The sequence below is a fragment of the Solanum verrucosum genome, unplaced genomic scaffold (genome assembly GCF_900185275.1).
Source record: "Solanum verrucosum unplaced genomic scaffold, falcon-dt-bn FXZP01000218.1, whole genome shotgun sequence".
Taxonomy (NCBI): Eukaryota; Viridiplantae; Streptophyta; class Magnoliopsida; order Solanales; family Solanaceae; genus Solanum; species Solanum verrucosum.
Genome location: NW_026020464.1, coordinates 578,486 through 599,496, shown reverse-complemented (window position 1 = coordinate 599,496; position 21,011 = coordinate 578,486). Strand labels below are relative to the sequence as shown.

Genomic DNA, 21,011 nt, shown 5'->3' with positions numbered 1-21,011 from the left:
AAAATTCACTTTTATGAGTCGTTTAGTGATGGATTTGTAGGAGAGTTATCCTCATACAAAATTTGTATAAGTAATACTCCTATCATGTTTGGTAACTGGTTAAATACGATACTATATATATTAAATCTATACAAGTAATATCATGTTTAGTAGCTAGTTTGGAGGTATGCCAGTATAAGTAATATAAGATTTAATTATGAGAAAATTTATGTATTATTTTATACCGAAACTAAAATAAATGTGCTCAGTGGTTTACATATATTTCCATTCAGTGCGACATACACCAAGTAAAACCACATGTTTCTTCTTTTTGCATTCCAAAAAAAGAAGAAAGTTCTTCTCCATTACTAAAAATCAATAAATTACACAGTTCAATCACTTATAATGTTCTCTGGCATTGTAGGTTAATCAAAGAGACACTATATTCACTATACAATGAAAAAGTTGATTCAATTTTTTAAACTAAGCTTTTAGTGCAACTCAACATACTAGCACTATACAATGGAAACTTTGGTTACAAATTAAACAAAATTTTCTATAGAAGCTACTGCTATCGAAGATTGATGCTCCATTGTTCATCCCTAATAATGGCTCTGTAGCCCTATAATAGTACATATTCTACTACATCCATCTTCCCATCTTCATTGACATCATTTTCCTCTTCTTGTGTGCTTTATGCTTTTCTGCGATCCTCAGCTTTCTCTTGGCATTTCTCATTGGATTGACCACAGCAATGACCTTCTCTTCTTGTTTCCTCTTATCCCTCTTCGATTTGATATTCTTCCTTATATGACTGTAGATTTGGACAAAAATATGTGTTCCTATAACATTGCTTATGCTCCCCCGCACTCCTTCAGCCAGTTGTTTCACGTCGTCTGTGGAGATGATGTAAACATAATCATCAAATATAATAAGGACTACAAAATTTAATCACTCGGAAGCCAAAAAGGAAGTAAAGAATATTTGTAAATGCGACTAGCACTTGGCATATAAGATAGTATGGACAGACACTTGAAACTATAAGTTAGCAAAAGATTAAATGAGAGACCATACCTGATATAACTTTTCCGGCAAATCCTTCACAAACTTTGTACAGGGGCAACAGAATATGATATGCAAAGCTTTGGCAATCAACCTCACCTTCAGGGGACAACAATCTACTCTGATCTATAAGCTTTGGTGAAACTGATTTGAAACAATTGAAGATAATTCTCATCTGCAAAAAATTGTGCACATTCCACAGCATGAGAACAGGCACTCCTAGCACCATATATGGGAGAGTAAGGCCCAAAATATTTTTTTTGGAAAACAACGAGAAGGTAAATTACATAGCAATGACTAGGCTAAGAAATTTTTTGCGAGTCGAGCAAACAGAGATATCCTTAATTAATCACCCACCTGCATATCCTCCACATGAAGGGAAATCTTTCCCATTGTCTTAAGCAAATAAGAAATGACCAAGTAGCGCTGGCCTTCATCTTCTTGATCGCTAAGGTCAGACACAAGAGACAGATAGATGTTTTTCCCTTTCCTTGAATCAAGCTGTTGAAAAGCCTTAAGTAGAAGACCCTGCTCGTCATGTTCAATGGTGGACCAGAACTTATCTTTACATTCATTTTTTCCTAAGAATGAATGCAGAGAGCAAATTGAAAAGACAAGATTTTGAGTAATGAGATCACTGGCAGCATCATCAGTCTGCAGCACCTTCAGCTGACAACAAAGAGAAGTAGCTACGAAGAAAAGTCTACTTGGCCTCATCAAAAAGTAAGTTTCTTGTGGCAGTTCAAGGTTTTCTTTACAAGCCTCAGTCACAGTGGCAAAGTAGCAAGCCACAAGACGGTTTGATATGTTGCGCAACCACAGATGCGGATGCAAAAGCAACTCACAGATTGCTTCCCACAGATCCTATGAGATGTCAATAAAAATAATAGTCAGAAAACAAATATGAATTCATCCAAAGAACAGGACAAGTTATTGGCAATCTGGAAATGGGAGTGTGGTAGCTGTGGAGCGTACTTTCCCCAGTACAACAATAACATACCTAGTGAAATCCCACTAAGTGGGGTCAGGGGAGGGGAGGGTAGAGTGTACGCAGTCCTTACCACTACCTCGTGGAGGTAGAGAGGCTGTTTCCAAAAAACCCTCGGCTCAAGTGCATCAAACCAAAGTAAAAGTATCCTCTTCAAACTTTAAGCGCAGTATACTATTCAAACTCTAAGCACTTGATTTTCAAATACTTCTTAACTTTACACCTAGTCTGTAGTTGCAAACTATCTTTTGGCATGCTGCCTAAGTTTGAGGACCAAAGCAATTTCACCGAAGTGGTTTTAGCCACACCAAAAAGTAATTCATTTCTTAAATCTATCACAAAGCAAAATGAGGTCCAGTGGTTTTCACATAAGTCCCCTCGTACATATGCTAAGTTGGACATATTATGGATGACTTGGTTTTAGCTCTCCTATATTTTAAGACCATAGCTAAAATAATGAAATACAGCAGCACTAGCACTAATGAAATGAAGGATAGAGAGAGAAAATATAGTAATTTTTTTCATTCTACAGAGACTAATATCCATTCTATAGAGGATAGATATAGAAGATATTTTATCTTTTTACATTCTACAGAAACAAACATCCAATATGTGCTATAGAGTATCAAAACAATGTCTCAAAAGGCAGCATTCAACCAGTTATGAATATCCATTAGCTCCATTTTATCCCAATAGAATAAGTCTGGATGGCAGGCAAATCTTATAAATGTTCATATGTTGTTGTTGTTGTCTTATTTACAGAAGTAATCAGTTAGTACCTAGTAGTAGTCACTTTAATTTCTAACATAGGATTAAAAGAAAGGAATAAATACCCCAAGTTCCTTTCTGAAGCACAACTTAGGAAATTGATTTAATATCTTCTCAAACAGAACCAGTGAATAATATGCTTCTTTCCAAGATGAAATTGTTGCATCATTCGGTAGATCCACTTGCTTATTTGTAAGAATATTAACAGCAGATTGCAAGATGTTTCTCATAACAGGTAGGAGGCAATCAATATACTTTTGGAAACCATCTTTAAGTACTTCAATGAGTAACCCCAAAACCTGTAAAAGAAATAATGAAGTCTTGAAACATGTTTTTCTATTTTTTGATGAGGAAGGAGTTATATCTCAGATTCATGACAAAATAATGAGGTCAGTTTTTGTCCATTTTTTTTGAAATAGGTAACTTTGTATTCACACAAAAGACCTCATCAAAATCGATGAGGTGGGATTTACAAACCCCCAAGGGGTGCCATCATACTCAAATCCAAAAAGACAAAACTAACTTTACAATTGGCTTTTAAACTCCACAAGGCTATCTACTTCCCCCACTAAATTTTGCTTACACCAAAAATACAAAAGACTAAGGCATTTCATCTTGATCTCCTCTGGGCTGCTAACCTTTCCTTCAAAACATCTCCCATTCCTTTCCTTCAAAACATCTCCCATCTCCCAAAAATACAAAAGACTAAGGCATTTTGTCCATTCTTCCGGCTATTTAATTCATAGTTCATATACATAAACAAATATGAAAAAAGTAAATGCCATATGGAACTTGTAATCCTTCTTCGGTATTTCCAAACTTGCTCCACAATGGCATAATGTAGTTGAATAAAAGAACAGTTTGGGGTTTTCACTCGTTTACCTGTGCTGCAGCACTCCATAAATGTGGTTTATCTCCCAGATACCAGGACCGACTAAACTCAAGAATTGACTGGAGTGAACGGGGGCTGACTCGTCCAACAAGTAACTTTATGACTGTACCAGTCATTGAACGGACTCTGTTGTCACGATCATTCGCCAGACAAACCACCAAATGCAGAAAAAACGTCTGAGATTGTTCATCTATGATGCTAACTGGGAATTTCATTATAACAGCATGAAGCATTTCAAGGATAGCTTCTCTTCCAGTTGAATGCTCATATCTGAAAAATTCAAAAACATCATTACAGATATGTCACCATCTATAAATTTTACCAAATGAAATTATTGATTGTGCCCTTATGTCCTTGCCTTAAGTTTGAAAGTAAGAAATCAAGATGTTGTTGAAGACGTTTCTCAGATATATGGTAGTCCAGTAAAAACTGCAGCAAAATTTGGCTGCTTTTCTTACGAATTGATTCAACTTGACTAGTCACCATCAACTCTGCAACACGGTTAACTATATCATAGATTTCTGCAACTACCAACTTCCTACTCACTATTGCTTTCAACAGTGAGAGAGCCACAAAAGAGGGATTTCTTTCAAGATCAACAAAAAGAGGAAACTGGATTAGCATATGCAGTTGATCAGTAGAAAGTGTGATCTTAGTGCTACGCAAAAGCACAGTTAGCAACTTAACGCAAGACTCCAATAATGGATTACTGGAAGTTACTGAACCTTGAGCAATATTCAGTAATGAATTCTTTATCTTCTCTGCCTGAGATTCAAGAGATGGCAAAGGGAGCCTCACCAGAGGAGATAAGCACCTAAGTGAGGCAGACATGACATTCTCATATTTTGAGTTTAAGCATTCACCCAATAATCTTACAAATGGATCTAGCATTGACAACAACTGCTCATCTTTCTTGTCAAATTTCATGTTCTTCATGTAATTCTGAAGCACTCCAAGAGCAAATTCGGTAATAAGATGGGAATATCGTGGATCAACGCTGACCAACTTATCTGATTTAGCAATCTGGCTGCTTACTCCATCTTTTTTTTGCTTACCTTCCATTAAAGTCGATGTCTCTGCATGCCCTGGAGATTCATCTTTTATGCCATCTTTAATCAGACCATATCCAAAGATAAAGAGTTCCTTCTGGTTAACGGAAGGATTACACTGTATTCCAGCAGCTATATGAGAGAACATATTCTCAAATTTTGATTTTACTTTTGGAGTCAGCTGCTTCTGTAGATGCTTAAGAATTGGCGCAAGCAGCTTCAGAGCATGTGTTTTGAATGTGATGCTTTGGGCAATCAATTTAAGGGTATCATATGACTTCTGCTTCCTAGTCTCTTTCATCTTTGAAGCAATCTTCTCAACCTCTTTCTCCTCTGAAACATCACTAAGTATATCATTTACTGCAATCGAGAGAAGATCCTCTAAACAATAATCCAACTTCCCACTACTGGGATTTAGAAGAAATTTTGATAGTAGAAAATTGAGAGTGAATCCCAAAACATGCAATTCAAATCCTCTCTTCAGAGTGCCTCTCAAGACTTTGACAACAAATTGCAAGTACTCCAGCCCTAGTTCTTTTAAACAAGCAGCCAAAGCAGCTCTGGCTTCATCACGAACACTTTCCAAACGATTCTTAAGGAAATTCGCTATGCGATGCATTATAGATGGAAGGTGCGATTCCATGATGTCTCCAGGAAGTAGCTTGAGCAACTTAAGCAGAATTAGACTGATGTTTACATTGAGATTATCAGTATCAGCAGTCAACATTTTGTGTACCCTGGGAAGCATGTCCTTTTGGAGGCACTTTTGTATTTCCGCAAGTTCAGAAAAGCCAATGATTTTGCCGGACTCTATCAAACTAGTATTTTGATTATCTTGCATAGAATCCTTGGTGACATGATCAGAAGGAGTCTCTGAGAAATGGAACTGGTCCAAAATGGAGCTTATTAACCGCAATAACACCTTTTGTTTATCTGGTTTCAGTGTCATCTCCCGAAAGCATTTATTGAGTAATGCATAATACAATCTCCAGTCCATGAATTTAGAAATTGATCCAACAGCTTCCAAACATGCACTTCTAATATTTTCACCCTTTCCAACTTGTCCATCAAGCAACATTTTAAAGAGAAGAGGGATAAACACTTTATTTATGAGAATCTGCACCAGAATTATTCCCAACTATTAGTACAGCTTAGCAATACAGAGCACAAATTGATGCTTAAAAGAAAAAGGCAAGTAACCACCTTAGACAGATTCCCGGAACTGATGACATTCTTAAAGCGTAACAAAGCCCTTGCTCGCCTGTGTCTCTGGATAAACATAATGTAATGGCATAAGGTGAGAAAGCACAAAAAGAACTAGTTTTTGGACCATGTGTCCTTTCAGTAAAGAGAGAATAAATAGCATCATGAGAAGGTGTAACCGTGTAAGGTACTGAAGTATCTTCCCGTTAAAGCATAAAACTAATACTTCTAATACTACTAATGGAGAAGCATAAATAAAATGGAGCCGTAACTTTACACCAACTTAAGATTAACTTGCAGAGTAGATATAGCATATACCAAAAAATCTATGGCATGGGAATAACTTACTTGCAAATGCACAATATTGTTGAAAAAGTCCTGCTCTGGATCTTCACTGTAAAGAACTGCAAATGATTTGAAGTCTTCCACTGTTGGAAGCTTCAAGACCATATCTCGAAGTAGATCAATCCATACCTAAAATCAGAAAACCAACATTAGCAGAAACTCCAATCCTTGTGAAATGCATAACCTGCCCACTACAGCCTAACAATGTCCCTCCCTCCACTACCGGGTCAGTCCTCTACTGACCAGCGGGGGAGAGGAACCTTGAGACATGTAGACGAAAAAAAACATGTCGCATGAATAACCACTAGCAAAACAAATAACTGATTCAAGTGTTGATGGCTGGAAAACACAAAAGGAAATCAAAGGCAAGAAAGGAAAATAGAGAAAAGTAACCAGATAACTAAAGCTTTTTCAGCTCTTGTATTCCATACCTTCTGGATTGTATCTTCTTTGTTCATTGCAGTACCCATGTGCTTCAAAAAGAAGTTGCTTAGAATATGCCTAACCCAGGCTCCAGAAGATTCTTGATCAGATTTCAACTCTCTATCGAGTATTTGACTAGAAAACTCAACAAACGAAAGCAACAATCTATATGCACTCTGTCTCAAAATAAGATCCCCAGATGACATATCATGTATAGCATGTGACAGAATAATCAATGCATGCTCTTCCGGGACAGTCTGGAAAAAATCTGCACTTATCTTTTCATAAGCAGCAATCACGGTATCATAATCAAGATCTCCCAACTCTACAGTAGACGTGGCATTCAATTCACGAAGAAGATTTGCCTGTATGAAATTAAGAGGTGTTACACGTCAACAAACACCTAAAGCAACAAGTTCAAAAGAAAACTAGATGGTCTAGTAATACCGTAGGATGTACAGAAGAATCATTCCCTGCGACAGCATCAAGAACATCACAAATAGAAGTACGGACATCCAAGCCAGCAGAAATTACGAGTGGAGAAACAGATTTGATGATCTTTTTACTGCTTTCACTACCCAATGGTTCTACAATATCCTTAATAATCTGTAAAGTGCCTACACAAATCTCTGCAACCAGAAAGAAAGGTAATCTTAGAAAAAGAGCAAGGACATGAGACCAAACAGGTCCACCTAAACTGTAAGACAAAACTGAGAGACTCTGACCAGGGTCTTTGGATCTCTTTGACAGAAGCGGAAGCAAGATGTCAAGAAACTTCCTTGCAGCCAATGGTCCCTTAATGTGCTTCGATAAAAGCTTGAAGACATTGAGCTCTTTTTCCCCAGGATATTTGACAATCTTCCTGGAAAAGTGAGTACATCAGTTAAGAGGAGAACTGATGCTAGTGCATCTCATATAACACTTAATTACATAAAGAGGATGCTAAGTCCACTTAGCCATATAGGGTGGATGGCACGTACACTCTCTCTTGTAGTTGTGGGGTGGGAGAACTATGGAAGATAAAGCTAGAAAACTACAAAGAAAAAGATCTAGTTGGACAGGAACATACTTTGTGTTCTTTTCTTTCCTCCTTTTTTTTGGGTAGCATACATGTGTTTTTCTTTCCTTTTTTTTGTGTGTGCGCGCGGGGGGGGAATCTCCCGCTCATATATAAGTCAGGTATAGGATAAGCAATGAACTAAGGATCCTGGTCTTGTGGACAGAAACGATTCACTAATCCCCATCGATTTAAGAAAAAATGAATTAGAATAAAAGAACAAGCCAATACAAACTCAAGTTGGTAGCTCCAAATAGCAGCGAAGAAAATCGATAGTGAAAAGGAACAGGACGCTGATGAAGCATTAAGAATCAATGTACGAGGTGCCAGTAAGATAAGTTCATACTGAGTACTTCTTGAAAATAGAATTTTCCTTCACTGACCTAGATAGTTGTTTAAGAGTGCCACTATATTCTTTAAGATGATATTTGAGTCCTATGTGAATAGTCATAGTTAGCACTTACAAATGCAAGTAAAACTGTGGTCAGACAAAACTTGAGCATTATGTACATTATTATCCAACCACATTTGATGTGAAGATAACACATTTTGATAGGCTCTCTAATTGTTAAAATGTCATAAGACATCATATCCTGAGGTGACTGTTAAAATTTGTAATATCAGCTAAGGAACAATTTCGAGGCTGGTAAGTCGCAAGCCAAACGAATATACGATTTACATGGATTAGTTATTTAAAGATTTGTGCAATAAGCTATAACCAGCAAGGAAATATTTTCAGCATATGGGTCAATTTTGAGCATGATATTGAAGTCCTATAAATTGACATAATCTTCAAAGAGGGAAAAAAATTAAAGCAACAACATTAATTTCACATTGTCATACCTCTTATGTGCACCGTCATGTACAAAAAGATGATGCAAACTGCATACTAGTACATCAACGTGAGGAAGCAGTAATCTCTTAAGTGGGTTGTCTTCATGACCTAGCTCAATATCAAGATATAACAGATTCTCCACAAACTTAATAACTGAGGAAACGATGGCATCTGATGCTGTTGAGACTGCTAGCATCGAAAATACATCAGGTACAAGGTTCTTTCCTCGGGACAACAGAGGCACAAGTTTGGAACTTCTACTCATAGCCAGAAAACAAGAAAATAACGAGCTTGCTTTCTCACTACTAGCACCTTCCTGTTTGAAACTGGCAACTAAGGGTTTTACTGACATAAAGAACAAATCCCAAAATTCAGGACTGAAATCATGATCTTCAAATTTGCTAAGGATAAAAGAGATGATCTTCAGGCATAAAGATCTCAAATCCTTGCACTGCTTTGCAGCCATGTTCGTCTGCACAAAAACAAAGACATTGGTTAATAAGATTTTTCTATACAGTATTTTCAAATACTGGTTAATAAGTATTTCTTCATTCAATTCACTACTTCACCACAAACACAGAGCCGCCTTTTTTCTAATAAGGTAAATAATTTGATTATCAATTGAGGGAAACCCTGTATGCAAACCATATATCAAAAGAACAGAACCTACACCAAAACATGGTTCTCAACAAAAATGATCCAATCCTCCATACAAATAGGGACCTCACAAATACACCAAAAAGAAACTAGAGATAAAACACTAATTTGCATTTTCACAAAATCTAGTTCCACCCATTCAAATGCAATCTTACTGCTCTCTTTCCAAATGATCTACATGATTACTAAAGGGGCAACACCCCATGTCCTCAGGTTTCTCTTCCCCCTTCTATGGGTCCAACTTTGCACAACTTCCTTCACAGTACCCAGCATCACCCATTGCATACCAAACAAATTAAGGGCCCTTAAAGGTGTCCCTTAATTTGTTTAGCTTCCTCCCACCCCTTCATGATACTCCTCTACAAACCACACCCAAACACAAAGTTTCCTTTAGTTTTCTCAGAGATTATATAGAGGAAAACTACGTTAGCAGCAGGTAAAAGTTCTTGATTCCTCTCGAGATCAAACATAAATACCCATGAAAAGAAAACGGCATACTATACAGAGTGTTCCTGTCGCCTATTAAAACCAAAATGAAGTTTACTCTAACTGGAAAAATGGGAAAATTCGTACCTCCCATCCCTTCCCCATTTTAAGCCATAAATTTTATGAATAGTTGACCAAACCACCCTCAAAAAAGCTACCTCTTTTAGGTTATTGCTCAAGGGTGATCTGAAAGGAATACTAATACTGTCAACCACCAAAAACCAAATCAAGGGATATACAAAATCATTTACTATTTCTTTCTCAAAAAAAATCATTTACCATTAATATTAAGTGTCAACCACCTAATACAATATTTTGGGCAACAACATCAGTCTTTTTTTCTAAAAGTAAACCTGCTAGACTAACAGCAGATGATGACATTACCACGGTTTTATCCTCTACTTGGTGAGCATGATCAGCCAGCGTCCCATCATTTCGTGTCCCTTCAAGAGTTGATGTACAGCTGTCCAAGAGACGCACAATGCATCCCATTAACAGGTCAAGAAAAGGGCTAATGTGCACTTCATCAAAAACAGCTACAATATCCTCAATTACATGTAGAAAACCATATCTCTTCTTCCATGAAATGGCATTGATACAATCTCTGGAAAAATGCTCCAAGACACTAAATGAGTCAAGCCCATGCTGAAGAACTCCAGGTGTAGTCCAGGGCCATGCACTCTTTGCTGCAGCACCTTGTGAAGCCGATACAAGGGGTTTTATTAGCAAAGCAAAGAAAAGAGGAAGCTCTTCAACATCTAGCTGAGCTAAGAAGCCAAGAATCGCCTTTCGATGATGGACACTTGCATGCTGAGACAAATAATGCATTGAGTTACCGTATTATACTGGAAATGGTAAATAAAGAAGAGAACGTAAAGAACAGGAAACAAAAAGCTATGATACTAGAGGTCAGAGAAAATTGAATAAATTTGATAAATACCTTACGAGAAGCGAGAGCCTTTAACTTTCTGACTTTTGGAGACAGTACTCTGATAACAACAGGCACAAGGAAAGCTCTATGCCTTGTATCAACAAGATCTGATTCCCTAGATAAGCTCCACGTCGTGAGCTCCTCCCTCAGACTTTTCGAATTGATCAGATTTTTTAGATGCTGATCATACGGAAGTAAGAAGTCATCTTTCCAATTTAACAGGCAATCAAGGACCTTACTTTGCATGTCAGCATCATCTTCCTCGAGAAGTCTGAATCCCCCACCCCAAAATAAATAAATAAATAAATAAAAAGAAGGAAGAATACAATTAATAGGTAACCTCAAAAAAGATTTAATGAAGTACACAAATTTTGACTGTTGAGAATAATCCAAAACGCAAACCTGTACAGCAAAACCTCCTTGAAGAATTGATTGAGATAAAAAGACCTAGGGTTTCGCATCAGTCTGAATAAGGACAGCCATTCTTGAAGAACACTTTTCCACTCTTTCCCCTTAGAACCCTCCTGATTGTATAACTCCACACTGCATTTTCCAGAACAAGCAGATAAACACTGGTCAACTGGAGAAGATAGAAGCGCACATACTTATTGCAAACCTTAAAAACTATAGTTGAAAAATAAAATGCACCTCTTAAGATCTTCAATATTATAGCCTAGGAACTTCAAGAACAGAGGGATGATTTGTCGTGAACGTGATTCAGCAACAGATGGAATTCTCTGTAAGCACTGAATCAACAAGGAAAAAACTGTTGCACATGACGCACCATCAGACACCGGACAGACATAAGACCTAAAGCTTCCATTCAAATCTGCAAATATATATCACAATAATTAATAAGTAAAACCACTGTGGATAAAAAGAATAGCCAGTGGACTGTATGGACTAAAAGAAAAGCTAGCCAACAGATAAAATTTATCTTTGAGATCTGGGATAAAATAGATGGAACATACTATTAGCTGTTTCTAACGATTCCCCCTTGCTTTGAGCAGCTTCATCACGAGAACCCAGAAAAACAGACAGATAATGATCAAGGTACTCAATATATCTGTCCCACAACAGCGCAAAGTATTGACTGAGGAGGACAGCTATGCAGTCCAACGTCGGGTTCCACAAATAGCTAAAACGGTTATGAAAGATTCCAATAATTCCACTGAGAACAACAGGCATATACTCTTCAGCTACCCTCCCAGCAGATAAACTCATCTGTATTTTGGATATCAGTAGGATGACTTTTCTACTGGTCGCAATAGAAAGAGGCGTTTCTTCAATCAAAAGTAGGAGATGAATCACCTGGAAATAACCAGGAAAGGATTAGTGACAGAAGAAATTACATAACAAAGGAGAAGGTATCACATTCATACATTATTGCCATGGTAATCCACAAGAGTGGTCTGAGGATTATCCATTCTCATTTTCTTCTCAAGGGGCTGTTCATTAGTAGAACTGACATCAGTCAAAGGTTCATAGTGGCACAATATTCTCAAGGTCGAAAGCCGCAAATTCTTGTCGTGGTGGCTCAAATTTGCAGCAAACACGCCTAAGGCATCCACCAACTTACTCACTGCAAGCTCTGGGTGATACTTTTTAGTGCTTGCATCAGCTTGGATTATGGACCTTCAAGCATAATTGTAAAGGGGTTACCAACTGAAAGGAGCAAAAAGAGTTACAACCCTGATTTTCAAACAAATATGAACATACCCACAAACTGATTCCAAAAAATCAGCTACTGGAGACAACACGTGAGAACATGTCTTGTGCTTCCTTGCCAGATCTAAGAAACTGCTTACGACAGAATCATCAAATCTGGAAATTTGACTGGTCAGTGACTTGCAATAAGAACCCAATGCAGCACCAACCAAGCTCTGCCAGGTAGTTCTGGGATGCCCAGCAATGTCAGCTAAGAAAAGCAAAGCACACAAAGGACAGTCAGAAAGAGAGACATGTAATAAGTTTTAGTGAAAAAAAATTCCCTATACATTGGAGGGGGAGGGGGAAGGTCACAGACTCACAGCAACAAGGTCATCAAAGATTTGCTTCTTTTAGAAACAGATGACACATTCTAGCATATAGGCACTAAGGTCCATATCATGAACATCCCCCAATTAAATTTTAGCACTTGGTGTGTGAAATATTTGTTCTTTTTTGTCCCATAAATACCAAAGGTGGTATAGAACTTTGTATAGCTAAGTTTCTCCCTAAGGAATCTAACTCATCTCAGATAACATGTCTTACCAGATTCAGTACTCAAAAGCTCATCTAGAGCATTAACCAAGTCCATTAGCAATGACTCATTTGCTGAACCACCTGCTATAGGGTAACAGCCTACGATTCCCCACAGAATGGCTAACTCATTTTCTTCAATTTGGGTAGAATATGGTTCCTTTTGAATCCGCCGAATCCAGCGGCCAATGGCTTCTCGGAGAAAACTATGAATTCTTGAAAGCTTCTCATTTGGAACTTCATCCAAGAAGCTATGCCCTTGTGCTGGAAGCCTCTTAAAAAAGATCTGCAGCAAATGTATAACCTCTTCTTCTGAAATCTCAATCATTTCATTTAATGCACTGAAATGTCATTGAAAGATTAAAGATCAGTTAGCAACCATTAATTATCACATATAAAGAAGTACCAAAAAACAAGAAACCACAATTCATCCCATGAAGTGTGCTTTCATGTGCAAAAGTGAAGCCAGGGACAAGGGCAGGACCTTATAATGCTAGCTCTGAAGAAATGGACAATGCAAGGGTCCTTCAATAGAAGATCTTCGACAAAAGACAGCAAACTACAACATTAGGCAATTGTTAGGGAAACAAGCAAGAAATATCACCCGGAAGACAAGCTTACATTTGCAAAAGAAAGGCAATACCTCTTATTCCTCAAATCAAACACAGGAGCCCATTGCATTGAAACAGAAGAGAGAGCAGAAATATTATTAGCTCTATATAGACCATCAAGAATGCAAAGCATTGACTGCATAACTTTGTCAACAATGTTTGGTGTTTGATCAATTGCTTTCACAGTAGGATAAGGCAGAATGTAAGTCTGTACAAGTAACTGGATCAATTGTAGCACCCCTTGGTAATCTGGAATAAGCAAAATATCTTAGAAAACTATTTCATAATGTACAAGGCAAAGCACATGAACATCGCTTATAGCCTACCAGAAATTTTCTGAATGTAACTAGCTTGCAGGGTGGAAACAAGAAGGGATAAAAGGCGACCAAGGTGCAATAGGTGGCCTTGAGATACACACTCCGTTATCTCCTCATATAAGCAAACCCACATCAACTCCAACTCTGTAGCTTCCAATTCCTCACATAATCTCTGCAGTGCTAGAACAAGAACTTCAAGAATAGCCTCAGCACCTACACTTTGCCAAAAAAACACGTCAAATGGAAAAGCTAGACCCAACAATATTACGGACTGTAACAACACTTCCATTTCTTATAAGGCTTTAACAATTTCATTGCTCCAACAATATTTAAAACCATTAGATACAAAGAAAACATTAATATGAACTGAGTATACATGATTAAAATCATGGTAAATTTTATGTTAAATTTTTTGACATTTCTCCTCAAGCTCATATGTAAATCACAATAAATTTTGTATATCCTACCACCTGAAAATATAGAACATGGAAAGATCTAAACGCAATTTTATACGGAGCTAGCACTTCGATTTTCTGCAGGCAGCAAAATAGAAAGTACTGCAATGGTAGATGAGCTTACCCCCTGTGAACTGATCACCTATTACAAACAGAGACTTGTCAGTCAGTAGGCGTAACACTTGTTCAGCCCTTGAGTGTAACCTTGAGGTGCTTCCTCTCACAACATACCACAATAGTGAACTGACAGCGGACTTTCTTATTTCCAATGGCTTCTTCGCAACTTCAAACATAAGCTTCCTCACTCCTGTTGGTTTCAAGAAGTTAATAGCAATGAGGAATGTTTAGCTGAAGATAGCAGTGTGCTTACCTTGCTCACCCATCATAAAAACAAAAAACATGTATGAACAGAAAGATACACGAAAGAGATCAGAACAGGAAGGAACTGCAAAGTGATACCTCTCGAGTTGATTTCCAGAAAATCTGAATATCTAATAGCAACAACTGCATTTTTACTCTGTCTAGGCATAGGAAGAGTGACAATACATCCTAAGCCCCTATTTAGAACTACCGAGATGCTTGAGAATATTAGAGCATTCATAACAAATTTGATGGTATTTAACACTTCTTTTTGAAGACTAATGTTTTCTAATTTCAGCCTAGGATTCTTACTGTTATATTCCCGTGAAACAGGCATATCAAAGAGAAAATTGCCAGACATTGAGCATCTCTTTACAGGGTTTGTTTACAGAAATCTTTGTACAAGCTTATTTACTAGTCAGTTCTTTAGTACTTCTTGATCTTTTTTTTTCTGATGAAGTTAAATATTTCTGATTTAGAAACAAATGGTCTATGAGTCATCGTCATACGGTTCTTATCAGGGTTCAATCAGGATTTCTATGATAAATTCTTGATTTGCACAATGGGATGCCGAACCCAGATGCTAGAAAGGAACTGAGCCATAATAGGTATTTTACTTCTTTTCCTAGTCTTCTCAACTACCTCACTGATAACTAGCATTTAGCACCTAAAAGAGAAAACCTTGTTCTGCTTGATCAATATTTTTTGTTTAGAAACAACAGTTAACTTATTGCATAACACTTGACCATTTGAAGTCATATTTCTGCACTTCTCTGCCACAAGCTTTAAAAAACATAATAACGAATTGACATAATACAGTCCAACATCATGCTGTAAAAAGAACATCATTAAAACTTTAAGGTCTAAATAATGAGCAGGATAAGATCTATTAGGGGCAAAACTAAGAGCACCAAAAGCTGGTCATGTCAACTCTTTCCATAACTGCATTGCCTATGTAATCATTTGAATGTAGCACACAGCACAAGAGGACAAAAGATCATGAAATAAATAGAACAGGGAGTAAGGACGGTAACAATGAAGGAAATTAGACCAAATCTCCCTGCTCAGCCAAATAGTTCTAACTACGATGAAAGGCAATAATACATAATAGTAAATCAGTCCCAAAAGAAGCAAACAAGAATACAGCCATAACAGATATACTTGAAATGGCACCTAAAAAGTTCATAAACACAAATTATGCCATTTTCCATGCATTTCATTTCTTTAGACTTGGAGATGACGAAATTGTTTACTCCCAAAGCATTAAAAGCTATAAGATAGTAAGTCATCAAAAAGGGTCATAAAGGAGTGATATACAAAGTTAAGACATAGAAACAGTTGATTATTACATTTTGAAACTGATAGCTTTAAACAGGTCAGGTCAAATATTCTTTTGCAACTACATCTCTACGAATAGAAATTTCTCCAAGAACACATGACAGGCACACAGGTAGAATACCTTTTATAAGTTGTTTAACAGGAGCATTCCTCAATATGAATGATACTGAGTCGGCCATAAATTCGTGGACATACTCCTTGGGATAGTATCTTAATTGTACTGTTACCCTGTGGAGAGAGAGAGGGATAAGCTACTTACTAACACCCAAAACAAGTGGAACCTCCAATTATTTGCAGAGAACAACTTATAAGTATAATCTGCTGAATTGACAGAGAATCACAGTCATATCTGCAAAGTGAAGCTGTGATAGTTGGGTAAACTTACTTTAGAACATCAACAACATCTTTAACAAGATATTTTTGCAGGTACATCATAATAAAAGACCATGACCTGAAAATCTGTAAAACAACAAAGAAGAATTCAGATCAGATATGAAGATAATGTTGAGGCTGACATACTAAAGATTACTTTGCGCAAAACCCAGTACCTGCTCAATTATATCTGGTTCTCTATCAGCACCACTTTTGAGAAGACACGCCAAAGAGTCAGCAATCCTCTGGAGAAAGCTGGCAACAAAAATACGACTAGAATTATTAAAGGAACAACTAAAACCTGTTCTGCATGCATAAACTTACTGAAGTATTAGAACATAGTGGAATAAGCTAGCATAAAGATATGGGTAAAACTGTTGAAATGTTCTTTATGCCAAACTTGTAGAAGTTCTAGGACTGGGTTGATCTGCACACACCCACAAATACTAAACGTCTTCAAGGTCATATGGAATATTTTTTACCATTCACGACACCGTTAAATTAGACAGATGAAGCACAGGGAAACTAAGTTGCACGAACCCTTCTCTTTCAATGCTGAACTTGTGTCATATTCTTCAAAAAAACACTACTTTTGGAGAATCCGACATGCATCCGTTGACCTTTTTGAAAAGTCCGAGCAACATAACAGGGAAACAAATAAAACAGACACCAACAAAATGTATCAATTTAAAATATGAAGATAATACCTGCAAAATGAGAAGGATAAAAACAAAAAGACAGCCAAACAAGATAAGAAAGAAAAACTGACAGCAGGAGCCACAATATTAGGAATTGTTCCCAGAAATGACAATACTATTTCCAAATGTTATTGTTGTGAAACTAAAAGCAAGGTGCTAAACAATCCCCACAATGTTCATTGGCATGAAAGCAAGAAGAAAATCAGATAGAAGCAGCACTCACGGTAAGAAGTCCTCCAGGAGATCTCTAGATAAGGCGGCAATCAACCTACAGATAACTATAGCTCATCAATAACGGGACTTGACAATAAAGAGGAAAAAGCAATAGTTAAGCACTTTATCTTTGTTGCTCTATTAAGAAAATGATGGGAACAATAATGTAATTCTAGGAATAGTTAAGCACTTTACAGATATAGGAATATTTTTAGGAGATTTGAGAGCCTAATGTAATTCTGAAGTAGATAACAAAGTAGCATTTATGCTTCAAAAACAATCAAAGGAGTAATATTTTCTTCTTTCTTTTTTATTTTGTTATAACTGAGAAATCTCTGAGGCCAGTGGCGCGTAGTTCAAAACTTGGTAGATAATCCCCTTCCTACACCACTTAAATACCCGCTTTTCTGTGGCAGGGTTTGAACCCGTGATTTGAGCCTAACCCACACATCATGCTTCGTGCTCTCACCACTAGCAAAGGGGTTATATTCAAATGAGAACAAATCAAGAAACCTCAATAAGTCTTTCCCTGTACATTTTTATTTATCTTTTTTATCAGAAAGTTTTTTCCTGTTCATGAAAGCTCTTAATTTGGTCAATCAGAATCTATTTTTTTTAGTATTATGAATCTTTTCAGATATAAGAGGCGGTGAACTTCCGAAACTAGAGAGAAAAAGATGTACTTGTTCACAAGACGACAAAAGCAAAAACCAAGTGAATCATCAATAAAAGAATCCAGTAAGTTCCCAGAATACCCGAGGATTGGCTCAAGGGATAGTCTCCCTTTCATGTCCAGTCTAGAAAGAAGCTTTGCGACTATCAGTTCCTTCTGCAGTATAATTTGCGGTAGCGTCTGTACCAAGGGAAATATTTCCTCATAAAATGAAATAAAATCCTCTGCAGTGTTTAATTCCTGTTATTTTGTCCCAAAAAAAGAGAAGAGAAATAAGTGGAAATCCAAAAAAGAAAAGACAAAACATCCTAAAATTTAAGAAACGAACAATCAAAAGCAGTTGAAAGCAACTTCAAAATCAAATGGCAAAGCAGTCAGAAGCTATATTGCATGAACTCTTCATTTGCTTAGACATATATGTGTCGGATCTGGTGTAATACCTAATGGGTACTTCTTGCAAGTTCTTCGAACAACATTAATACTTCTCTAAGAGCTGAATGTGCTTGAACTGGTGCTTATAAGCACTGAAACTATAACCAAACGCACGTACCAGATCCCAAACTATTTGGACAATGGAGAAACTTATAGAACTCTTTACCAACTGTTTCTGTGTTTTGTTTTACAGCCTCATAGGGAAAAGAAATCCTGATTGAACCCTTACGAACTGTTTGGATCTTCTTCAAATACAAAAATGTAAACATAATCAAATGCAAAAAGATGTTAACATTATCCAAAACTTAATTCTAAGACTTTGTGAAACAACAGCTTTATCCCACTTCTCAAAACATCATCAACAGAATTGATTTGCTGACAATTTTTCGCCAACATCAAGTTCAAGTCCATATAAAAGATCTCTAAACAGAAGACTTGTAACTGTCACGCTAACAAAACGAAAAAAGTTCACACTCCGCAGATGAAATATAAAGTTAATGCAATTCAACATGAAAAAAACAGTTGAAACAATGAAATTCTCCCAAAACAAAGAATTAACTAAATATTCAACAATTTTTACATATAAGGTAAAAGAAATCTTCAAACAACAATATGAAAGTACGTACTCTCCATTCTGTAATACAATCCCGGAAGAAGGAGGAACCTTCAGTGGGCTCAGCTTTTAAAGGGTCAAGATTTCTGTACACATCAATGTCAACATCCTCAATCCGCTCTGAAAATGTCTTGAACTGCACCATACATAAAATTCAACAAATTCAATCCCCACAAAAGGAAAGAAACAATTGACAATCATAGGTGCAACAAAAAATGAGTACAATGGGCTCATGTACAAATTTTAGACGTAAAAAATTGCTTAATGTTATTCATACTTTTTACATCATAGACTAGCAAAAAGGCTATCAGCAATTGCACATTTAGTAGGTTCGACTGTAAGTCAAAGCGCCTGACATAACTACCCTTGACATAGACACTAAATCTTACGATTGAAGAACAAGCAACTGCAAATAAGTTGATATATTCAGGCCGCCTCAAAACATTAATAGTCGAAACAGAGAGCATCCATTTACATAAGATGTACTCCCTCTGTTTCAATTTGTTTGTTGGCACTAAATTTAAGAAAGTAAAAAAAAAATTGAAACTGTGGTCTTTAAATTAAAGAGAGGCTAAATGTACCAAAGATACCCTTTAATCTTGTCGTCTTAAACATGCCACGTGAAAAGGTACAACTAAAGAGTTGACAAAAAAAGGAAAAATGCATTCTTTTTCAACAAATTAAAAGGAAAATAAGAAACAAATTGAACCGAAGGCCATAAAATTTATGAAAATATAACAACAAAAAACCAACTATAATCCCATAAGTGAAAGACGCTGTGGCGGACTATGTGGCTGGTAACATAAAAGATATACCGGCAGCTAGTCAACTCTGCTTTTTAATGAGGTTAAGGGTGGGAGATAGAGAGGTTGTTTTCGATACCTCGAGCTCGTAAAAACAACAGCAACAACAAATTATACAGTTACTTCAGCAAAGGAAAAAACAGGTAATACTAAAATTGAAGCAATAGTAAGAGAGTAACAATACTAATAAAATTACACTACTTACAAAACTTGTACCTTAATCCTCGACTACCATATCTTCCTATAACATGTAACAACTCTAAAACAGCTCAGAAAAATAAGAAATAACTTACAGTAAAACGGCGGCGACCCGGGGATTTGTTGAGAGATTTAACAGCATACATATCTGAATGTGTTGCCATTATTTGCTGAATCCCCAATTGCTTTGCCCCCACTGTAAGTAGATTTCGGCTGTGGGGAAGAAGGAAAAAAAAAGAAGAAGCTAAAGAAGAAAGAGGTTTAACAAAAGGGTTTAAGAATTAGAGAAGAGGCGTCGCCGTCGTATACAAAAAATGGGTTTTTATGTTCACTTTGTTTCTTTTCGGGCCAAAGGGTTTGGTTGTTTTTTTACTTTTAAATTTTTTATACTGGTTTCTATCCATAAGGATCGTGGTGGAGTTTTGATCTTTAATTAGAAGTATCGGACTCGTCTAGGTCTAATGTGGAACTTTTCGATATAAATCTAGATTAAATCGAGCTTCAATGTGACCTTTATTAAGAAGTGTTTTATCCCAATGTAACATTTTTCAGCATGAATGTGAAATTTCACAATGCGAATCCAAATCGAGCTTCAATGCAAGTACTGATCTTCGAATGGAAACTAAAAAATAAGTTTATACTGAGTTGGATGTGTGTACATTATATTACCAAATACTATAATTAAAACAAGGATTTTTAAATACAATATAAAGAGATTATTTTATTTTGATTTTTTTTTTAAAAATACACCTTTTTAATAATCACAAAATTGACCAAAACTTAAAAATAGAAATAATGACAATAATATATTTAATGAAATCCTACAAATGAAGAATAGTTGACATAATAAGGCGGATGGCTCCTCATGATCCGAAAGGCGATTGGGAGCAATGTTTGAATGCAAAATTTATTATTATCTCGTATAGATGGAGAGTCTATTTTCAAAAAATCACTCGTCTCAAATAGAGCAAATTCAGGTAAAAAAGAAGGAATTTTAAAAATAATATAAGTA

The 21,011-nt window shown here is 36.6% G+C and overlaps 1 protein-coding gene across 2 annotated transcripts; it reads right to left on the bottom strand.

Annotated features, from left to right (window-relative positions):
• Positions 1-323: 323 nt before the first annotated feature.
• On the bottom strand, positions 324-20,266 carry LOC125808671 (uncharacterized). Of its 2 annotated transcripts, none has more exons than XM_049488330.1 (31): positions 20,095-20,266; positions 19,012-19,134; positions 18,036-18,193; positions 17,291-17,335; positions 16,546-16,624; positions 16,383-16,456; positions 16,119-16,225; positions 14,424-14,606; positions 13,854-14,057; positions 13,560-13,776; positions 13,401-13,475; positions 12,929-13,257; positions 12,395-12,593; positions 12,058-12,310; positions 11,647-11,986; positions 11,324-11,504; positions 11,078-11,218; positions 10,685-10,946; positions 10,111-10,554; positions 8,610-9,073; positions 7,435-7,571; positions 7,157-7,338; positions 6,718-7,074; positions 6,290-6,415; positions 5,942-6,007; positions 4,048-5,855; positions 3,680-3,959; positions 2,863-3,096; positions 1,399-1,905; positions 1,054-1,216; positions 324-875 (listed from the first exon to the last, which is right to left on the bottom strand). In XM_049488330.1, exons 1-31 carry the CDS (start codon positions 20,161-20,163, stop codon positions 622-624), a joined length of 8,061 nt encoding a protein of 2,686 aa, XP_049344287.1. In that variant the 5' UTR covers positions 20,164-20,266; the 3' UTR covers positions 324-621. The 2 variants fall into 2 exon arrangements, with proteins under 2 accessions (XP_049344287.1, XP_049344289.1); XM_049488332.1 differs by having other exon boundaries at positions 10,129-10,554; positions 20,095-20,228.
• Positions 20,267-21,011: the final 745 nt, after the last annotated feature.